This window comes from Takifugu flavidus, chromosome 14 (genome assembly GCF_003711565.1).
Source record: "Takifugu flavidus isolate HTHZ2018 chromosome 14, ASM371156v2, whole genome shotgun sequence".
NCBI classification, from domain to species: domain Eukaryota; kingdom Metazoa; phylum Chordata; class Actinopteri; order Tetraodontiformes; family Tetraodontidae; genus Takifugu; species Takifugu flavidus.
The window spans coordinates 7,096,442-7,105,818 of NC_079533.1; the positions used below are offsets into that span (position 1 = coordinate 7,096,442).

The following is a 9,377-nucleotide window of genomic DNA, read 5'->3' on the forward strand; positions in this document are numbered from 1 at the left end:
GAGCAGCGTCTGGCCTCATTCAGAGGAGGTTTGCAGGCTCACGCCAGGAGGGAATCCTGCCCTGACAAATCTTGTGTAGGGGCTCTAAGACCGGGATCATTGAAAGCAAGGCTCTGGAACTGAAGAGCAACACTGTTTCCTGCTGCAACTTAACCTAATTGCTTTGATAAATTGTCGGCACATGCGGCTAGTGCTGCGCAGTGTGAATTACACACACCAGGACCTTCTTAGAGAGATGGTGATAGCTTCACTTCTGCTGTGTCTGGGCTGGGAGAGGTCCACGCCTCCATATTCTGCCTTTAATCTGTGTTTCTAAAACTATCTTACGACTGGTTAAAGGTCCAAAAGGCAAACGCTCTGATGCCTGCGGCGTGAATGGCTGCACCATTATGCTGATGTGGTCTTTTATATGCTGCGGCAGAGCGGGCTGTCAATCAAAGTCCCTGAGTGACAAGTCAATCTAAAATAAATAATGTGTTGTGACAGTGTATGCAGAGGGGCTCCCGCACTCATCCATCATCGCCAGCTTGGTTTTCCAAAGTTGTTGGAAGTATTTTGACCCCTTTTTAATAAATAATCTTGACTGCAGTTCTGGAATGAATGGAATTCAACGACGGACCCCAAAATTCACCAGTTTACTCAGTTTTACGGCTCCTCCTGTTCTTCGTTGCTCTCCGTTTTCATTTGCCCGGCCTCGTTCCCCCGGAATCCTTCCTTTCTCTAAACGACCGTCTTTACAGTTCTTCAGGGGTCTCGACTCCACCTCTCCTCCGTCAAAGTTTCATTTTTCCCTCCCCGGCTCCGTCTCTCCCTCTCTCTCTCTTCAGAGCCTGTTTTAGAAAAAGAAAGAGGACAGTGGATCTTCCACATTAGCGCGTCCTCACTGCTGCTCCGATGTGTGTTTGTGCAGCGCCGAGTCTTTGTGTATCTTCAGGGAATCTAAGTATCAGCCTCCCTCTCAGTGTCCCCGCTCTCAGGATACTCCGCTATCTGTTTCCATGTGTCTACTTGATTTATTACCAGGTCTTTTCACAGGCTCTGGATGAAAGCCGCGCTAGCCGCGTGACGTTTTGTCTTTTTAATAAAGTTGTCTTCCCGTGTAGATGAAACGCAGGATGTAGGCTCGCCTGTAAGCAGAACAGCTGCATTATACACACGGCGAGCTCTTTCCCTGCTGCAGCCTTCATCTGTTCCGCTGTCTCCCCAACGCTCCCCTCCTCTCACCTCCACGCTACGCTATTAGCATAAACAGCAGCTGCCGCCAGGCTGAAGTGTCGCCTGACGGTGCGAGAGGACAGAGACTTGTATGGTTTTCACATGAAGGGGGATTAAGAAACGGAATACGGGCGCAGGTTTTTGGAGGTTCGGTCCGTCGGTTTAGAAGAATATTAGGCCCCAACGACCTGCTGGAAGTGATTCATGTTCTTCAGTTGTCCCCTGACTTCTGAGTTCAGACAGAAACCTTTTCAAAAGGAAAGGATTGATATTCTGAGACGAGTTGAGGCTGCCCTCTCGAGCAAAGCCCGGGGGTAAAATGGCTGAGAAAGTTCTAGATTTTGGAGGAATTTGCACACTCTTAAAACAAAACTCAACAGATTATACTAATAAAGCCCTCGTGTTTGGGATAAAATGCTGATTCCTTGTTGAATTCCAGAATGTTTCCTTATTTAGAAATTAGTCCCAACTTTCCCTTTTGTCCTGCGGTCGGTATTTAAAACTTTTTACTTGCTTTCTATCATTTCGTTTGCAAGTTGTGACACTTTTTTACAGCGCGCTCCCGCCCTAATAGCTTTTTGCGCGGCAAATTGCTTTTGTGTGGCTAATTTGCCCACGTGGTGACAGCGAATCAATACAAGCGCATGGCGCTGAAATGATGCATTAAGTCAACCTTTGCAGGAAGATTTTTAAGCAAGACTCAGTGGTCCTAATGGCAAACGGAGATTTTAAAGGACCCCTGCCTTTAATTGTAATATTGACCTTTGGAGCGAAGGTGATCTGAGCTACGGGATATTTTTTACACCCTTAATTCTGGACCACTGCTGCCTGATCCACTGTATTAATGAAGTCCTGGCAGATATGGCCAACACACACTCTGTATTTTTAATAGCCTCGTCAGCCGTAATAGCTGTAATAAGTCTTCCCTTAAGTATCCGGGCTCTATGCGATGCCATCAGACCACCCTCTCCCACCATCGCACGCACGTTCTCCGCCCCAAATGTTTCAAATTAGCTTCGACCTTGGGATGCCAAGAGCTTGAACCCGTGCATCAATTTTTCTTCTGCTTTTAAAATATTTACCACTCACTTCTCATAATCAGCTTTTGTGCCACCGACCTCGGCCCCCGTTCCTGATATTACTCCCGGATAAAAGGGGCCCTCAGCTGGGAGAAGCCTATTATTCATGGCTTGTCACCGCTAACACAGAAAATGGAAAACTACTAAAATATGCCCCTCAACCTCCAAGGTTTATAAATGTTCTTAGTCTTTAGTCTGGTATTTGATCCCCGAGGAGCTGGTGGGAGTAAATGAATGCATCAAGAATTCTTAAAGCCTTAATCAAAATGTCTACAGAATCCTGGACGATATCGCAGAATTCCGCTGTAATTGTTGGTGTGAGGCGGCGCGAGCGGCACCTGCACGGCTCCGAGGCAGAGCCGAAGGGATCGGACCCCAATTCTTGAAGTGGAGAGCGGTGATTATTACGTGTGAATTCATAAGGCTGCGGATTGGTCAGGGTTGAAAAGTCAGGATTAGACCGAGCGTTCCCTCCTCTCCGGCGTGGCCTGAAGCCGAACATGAGTGGCAGCGCCGTTCCTGACAATCTATCCGAGTGATTTTCCTGAACTGCAGCCAGGGAGGTTAAATTAGCCGGACGAATGTCGCCACGGGTGGAAATTGTTGAGGGGGAGGGGCTAAAGACAGAGAGAAGCCGCGTGAATCGCGTGTTAGCGTAGCGCTGCGTTAGCTCTCCGTGTGACTCCTCCCAACACGAGCCCGTGCTCGATCAAAGAAGCAGAAAAAGCAAATGTCATGGGGTGAGATCCCCCTTTCTAAAGGTGCGCTTTGAAAAGGGGAACCATAATTTGATGAAAGAGTTTCTGTATGAAATAAATGAGCTGGAGGTGATCTGCCGTGGCTGTTTTATCATTGTTGAGACTCAAAGGTCAGGTTCTTCACCTCGGGTAGCGTTTTATGTCTTTAACCCCACGCTAACCTATTGGAGCCTCTTCAGACTGAGAACAAACCTTTTTTGTAACGACTCAATAAGGGAGGGAACTATTTTTATCCCCGGCAGAGTTGGGAGCCTCCTTTATTTCATTGCTATTGATCTTATTCAAAATGGAGGGCACAGGTTAGACCGCATGATGAAAAGGGCTTTTTTCCCTCCTTTTTTAATTGCAGGTGTCCGTGTCCAGTTGAACCTTTCCTGTGTTCCATCCTGGAAAGGTTGGAACCAGCTTGCGGCATCCCTGGGGGGGTGGGCTGGGGGTCGAGGCCTTCAATATTGAACAGGCCAACCTTCCCTCCATTTTGCCTTGTGCTCCTCGCCGAGAGTCGCAGGAGAATTTAAAGCGTAACACGCGAGGCTGTCGCACTTATTACCGGCCAACTGTTATTGATGATCTGTCTCTTCCGAACGCTTCTGGGAAGAAATATGGCAACAATTTGGAATAAAATGTAGAACAAGAGGAGAGAAGAGTCCTGAGGCCGGTGTGTAGAATTACACATGATGTTCATTAGACCTCAGTCCCGCACGTGCACGCCCTCACACGTGCCAGCTGTCAGCTATTCCTAGATTTCCTACCTTTCATTCCAGTCCTGATTCAGTTCTCCAAGATGGTTCCAGCTTGAACCCCCCCCAGTTATCGGAAGGTCCACTCCGCCTCTACCGTGCTTTTATCGCTGGTTCCGTCATTTCGCCAGACTCATGAATTCATATGATTAATCATCACTCTTTGGTTATAACCTGGTGTTGTTACCCCACTGACCACAATTTGTCTTCACTCCGGGGAGACGGCGAGAGCTTGTTGAATATTCAATATCCACGTGCACATGTGGGCCTTATTGAATGATTAGCAGAAGTAATTTGTTTTCGGAATCTAATTAATCCATTTTGACCCAGCAAGCAATAGTTAGCACGCACGCACACACACACGCACGCATGCACACGCACACACACACACACACTGGCTCTTGGGAATATCTTCATTTCGGGGTTTGTTTTTTCGACTCTCACACGCTTGGGTGAATTTATTTAAGAGTACACAGACGTGTCTTTCAGCTCCTTTCCTGCATGTACTTGTGAATTTCCAGCCTCTGCCAGAAAGTCGGACATAATTGACTCATCAAACACGTGAGGTCTGCAGGCACTTTCCTCTCTCTTTCTTTTTTCTCTGTCTTTGACTTTTTCCGCAGCGGAAGTAACACAAAGGTTCACATTTAGTGACGTAGCAGCAATCAGCCAATAGGCTCGTTAGGTTTTAAACATCAATAAAGGTTTAATAAGAAAGTGGACTGCAGAAGCCCCCCCAACCCCTCTAAGGATTGTAGGGTTCCTCTTGAATCTGTTCCAGCACAGAATAATATTAATGAAATCAGCACAATTATGTGCTCACACACACACACACACACACACACACACGTGATGCAACGTGACCCACGCGGCCGACTTAAGGACAAAGAACTCAATTAGCTGCATCTTAATTGGACTAATTTCTCTGGGAGTTTTGTGCTGGAGTGACTTGTGTTCAGCTGGAGGAGCTGCAGGTCACCGCAGGTGTGTCCGGCCCCGTCGAGCTGCTTCATTTGGGACCCACTTCAGTTCCTGCGTGCTTGGCGGGTTCTTTTCTGGCTGAGAGCTTTAACAGCTCCTTCGTGCACAATTTCCATTTCAATTCGGACCCAATTAGAGGAAAGCACCAGTAGTCTTTGCGATTTGTAATATGTTACGTTTGACTCTCCTCCCATGAAGTGGAATTATGAGATAATCACTTGAATATATGTGGTGTGTCATGTGACAGCGTCGCACGTCCGTCTGCTCCTGGGAGGAATCAGCAGGACGTTCATAATCAGACGCTTTTGGTCCGTCAGCGAGTAACAGAAGCTCTGCACATTTTAATAGATTTAACAAGTCCAGCTCACAAGAAGCCTCTTTAAAATCAGCAGTTTGAGCTGCCGCTGTCTCTTATTCAATGGCCCTGTAAAATAAAAGGGGGGGGCTTGGTGTGCCCTTAATAAAAGGTATTTTTTGGTCCATAAAAAATACAACCTCCTCTCCAGGACCCTCTGCTCCCTGCTGCTGGTCCTTCACTCTTCTCGTTCCAGCTGAAGATTCTGCCTTTTCCCGTCCATCAAGCCTGTCTCCGGCTCCTCTCTCTGGCTGTCTCTCCTGCTGCGTTTTTCTCCTTCCCTGAGTCGGAGAAGACAAGAACAGAACGCATGACGGCGCATCAGAAAACACCAGTTTAAGGATTCTATATTGCCTGTCAGAGACGGGAGGTGCCATAAGAGTCGCGTGCTGTTTGTTCCTCGTTCAGCTGCTGTGATGCAGGCTGTTTACGGGGAAGCTGCTCCATGGAGGTCACCTTCATTTGACTCCCAGCCTGACCTGGTTCGGACTTTACTGGTGTTCCCAGGTTCTATAAGGTGCACGTCGGTGCGGCCGCAGGGCGGCGAGTGTGTTGGTTCCAAACGCCCACCTCCCTGCAGATAGAGGCGAGGAACGCCACGTCCATCTAAACGCCTCGACTTCTCGACCTGTTGGGCTGCGCTGGGGGAACATTCGTCTGCTCTCCGCTCCACTGGCCAAGCAGAACCGGTCAGAACTGGGTGTGTGCTTGCTTGTGTGTGTATGTCCACTAAAAGGCGGCGGGTTGTGACAGCCCGGTCGCTCAGGCCTCGGAGAATTGCGGCGGGAGAGCGAGCCAGCTGTTCAATTTGGCCACTGGATGGATGCAGGTAGAAAGGTAGAGCGGGCCTCAGTATTCAATGTGTGTGTTAAATCAGCTTTCTGTCTGTCAGCCAGCTCTGACACCCCCATATTTCACCTATCATCAGCCCACATGCACGTAACGTGACAGGAGCGTATACGGCGTGCCCCGGCGCTGGGCGCGCCATAATGAGATGAGTGCTAATTTCTCAGGTGTCACGGGCTGATATGAATAATACAGGCCGCTTTATTACCCATCTCTCCCCCATCGCCATCACTGTCAGCCCTGTTTTATTATTATTCATCCCGAGCCGACGCCGCCGGTGTCGTATCCACTCCTCCAATAGCCCGTAAAGCCGAGAAAAAAGTCAAGTTGTTGGAGTCAAGAGAGCGCTTCGGTGGCTCTGTTCGGGATTCCTTGAGCCTCATCTTTGCCATATAATCACCTGCTACTCCAACAGATGGGGGGGGGGGGGGGGGGGGGGTATCGCAGCTCTCTGACACCGATCTATTTTTTCAGCCACAATCTGTCCTCAGCGGGAAGCGTTAAAAAAAGATTGAGATTCCTTTTTTAATTTTCCATGTGATGATTTATTTACCGCCGCTCAGCGTTGGGGGGGAAGGGGGGGTCTCCTGCAGCATGAGCGGGGTGGGGTGGTGGGGGGGTAATCCTGAATTATTGACTCCATTTTTCGGAGGCCCTTCTCGATTTGCGTTTCCCTCCTTTTGCAGGGCGCCCGTCTCTAACTGCTCTCTGTGTCAGCGTGGTATCCGCCTGCCTCTCTCGTCATTATCCCCCGACAGCTCCGCTCCGGCTGCGCGGTGGGGACAGAGGAGGGAACGACAGCGGCTCATTACAGCACCAACGACCCACAAATAGTCTTTCCTACTTGCGCTGTTTTGTCTCGCCTGCCTTCTGCTGCTGCTCTGCCTTCGATCCAACGATCCAACGATCCGTCGCTGAGACCGCACCCTCACCGCCCCCCTCTCTCCCTCTCTCTCTCTCCTCAGATCCGAACGCTGTGGGGCAGCACGGCACCGACCACGCCTTGATCGGAGGGGTGGTGGCTGTAGTGGTCTTTGTCACTTTGTGTCTAATCATCGTCCTGGGGAGATACCTGGCCAGGCATAAAGGTAAATCCACAGCGGAGCCCGACGGAGTCCCACAGGGCTGATGAAAGCAGTGGAGCATGTCGGGCTTTTCCCACAAGACGCGCACGTTCTTTCCCCGGGTCCCCAAGTCGGACCGTACGCCTACAGCTTCCAATAAAAATGAAAAATGTGGGGCGTCGTCATCATCATATTTCACAAATGGTGTGACAGAATTAGTGCATGTTCGAGACTGGCTGGGGTCATTTTTGTGAAGAAACGCGGCGCTTCTGTGGCAGCTTCCTGGTTCCAGGACATGATTGTGCTCTAACGAGCTGTTGCTACTCTCACGCAAGTCACAAGATACACATCTAGTTTATGAAGAAGTTGCCTGGCAACGCTAACAACACTGCACAAACACAAACTACTCCTCCGCTAACTAGGCCATCATCCCTTCACCGCTAGTGAGCCGACGCCACAGTAGCATTAAGAGCTGTTTAAGATCACATCTGGCACAAATGGGGTTTATCCTGGTGATGCCCAACACGTGACCTCCCGTTCAATGCCGTGTGACCTCCTGACCCCCCGTACAACGCAATCTCAGCTTCAAACGTCCTCCGTCTGTTCAGGCGTCGCTCAAACACGGTTGTTCTGATTGCTTTAACGATGCTACCGCTAGCTTCCCTGCTGCCTTCCGAGTTGCTTTTCAATGTTCAGTACCTCGTTTTCTGACAACACAACAACTTGTTTTCTGGCTGCGGGAATGGACTCAATCCCAAATCAAGAGCCGTTTGCACACACACACACACACACACCGCTTTAGGTGTGAAAGTGCTTTTAGCCTCTTTTTTCAGGCGCTACTCGGTTTGATTCATTGTTTGTGTAGTAAAAATGACATTACAATTAGGTTCTGCGTTCGATTCCAGCTCGAGCCGTTCTCTCTGCCTGTGTGTGGTTTCCTTGGATACGCCTGTTTCCAGCCTTAGTCCAAACATGGACATAACGCTGATTGGGTGATGGATCGATCCAGGCTGTGTTTCAGCCCCTAACCCAGTGACTGCAGGGATTCGCCCCCTGACCTTGATTAGGAGTAATTGGCGGTTAACGGGAAACGGCTGGATGGACGGTTAAAAATAAGGTTAAGCATCAAAATTCACAGCTGGGCTCCGTTCACATTTGAGTGGACAGCTGTGTGGACAAATCTTGATAGATGGTCGCGCCACCGCTCAGACTCCAGCCACAAACGATCTTATCAGAGCAAGATGGCAGCGGTCGTCTCCTGGGCCTCCGCCGCTTTGCCGCTGTACAACAGGACACGGCGTTGACGCATCATCCATCTTTATTTCCATCAATGGTCTGAAGGCCCAGACGTCGATACCCGAAGAGTTCAGCGCGACACGAAACAGCCGTAATGGACAGAGTGAAAAGTTTTCAGCGTTTCTGATAAAAAAATAAATAAAAAGACATCAGACTGTTTGTAGCTGAGAGTGTTGCCAGTAAGAACAGTGGCGTCAATAAAGAATCCAAGGTTAAACACACACACACACACACACACTCTCTGCTGTATTTCCATATCCTTGCTCGTCATCTTTCTGTACATGAATATGGAGCATCGTGCGCTCTCGGCCTCGGGCTGTGAACGCCACGCCGGGCGGCTCGCCGCTTGTTTTCACTCATATTGCTTTGTTGTTTCCCCACTTCCTCAGGAACGTACTTGACAAACGAGGCCAAAGGAGCGGACGACGCGCCCGACGCCGACACGGCCATCATCAACGCCGAGGGCAACCACGCGCACACAGAAGAGAAGAAAGAATACTTCATTTAGACTGCAGAGGGAGCTGTGCCGCTCTCTCCCCCTCCTCTCCAGTCTCTCTATCTCCTCGCCCTCTCCGACGCCCCTCTTCCCCTCTTTTTCCCCCTTCTTCCTCCGAACCACCCCCTCCGTCCTGCCGGCGAGGAACCTGCAGGCGGTCCACAGAGAGGTTCCCCAAGTGTCTCCCCATTATTGCCACTTTCATCATCTGCATCTCGTCCTTCTCTTTTGTTGGCGGCCGGCGTTCATGGGCTCCGTGCAGGCGCCGCAGGAGCTCTCCTCTCTCATTGGTGTTCACGCGGCACGTAGACGCCCGGAGGTCTGCATATCTGCTTCTTACATACCCCCGCCTCCCAAAGGCATACTGTACCCCCCCCCCCCCCCCCCACCAACACATATCATATCTCCTATCAACACGGTGCCTAAAATACAGCCGCCATTGAACTTCTGTCAATGCCTTCATGTGTTATCTGTCGGCCGCGCTGTGAAACGCTTCGTAGGCGGCCCGAGTGAGGTCATTTCACTGCTCTGCTCTCAGCTTTTTTTA

General features: G+C 50.0%; 1 protein-coding gene across 2 annotated transcripts in view; it reads left to right on the forward strand.

The window, feature by feature from the left end:
* cadm2a (cell adhesion molecule 2a) overlaps nt 1–9,110 on the forward strand; it is a 120,570-nt gene extending 111,460 nt beyond the window's left edge. For both annotated transcript variants that reach the window (XM_057053723.1, XM_057053724.1), the window contains 2 exons: nt 6,940–7,062; nt 8,724–9,110. In XM_057053723.1, the coding sequence (XP_056909703.1) occupies nt 6,940–7,062; nt 8,724–8,842 (242 nt within the window). In that variant the 3' untranslated portion in view covers nt 8,843–9,110. The remainder of the gene's footprint in view (nt 1–6,939; nt 7,063–8,723) is intronic.
* Nucleotides 9,111–9,377: the final 267 nt, after the last annotated feature.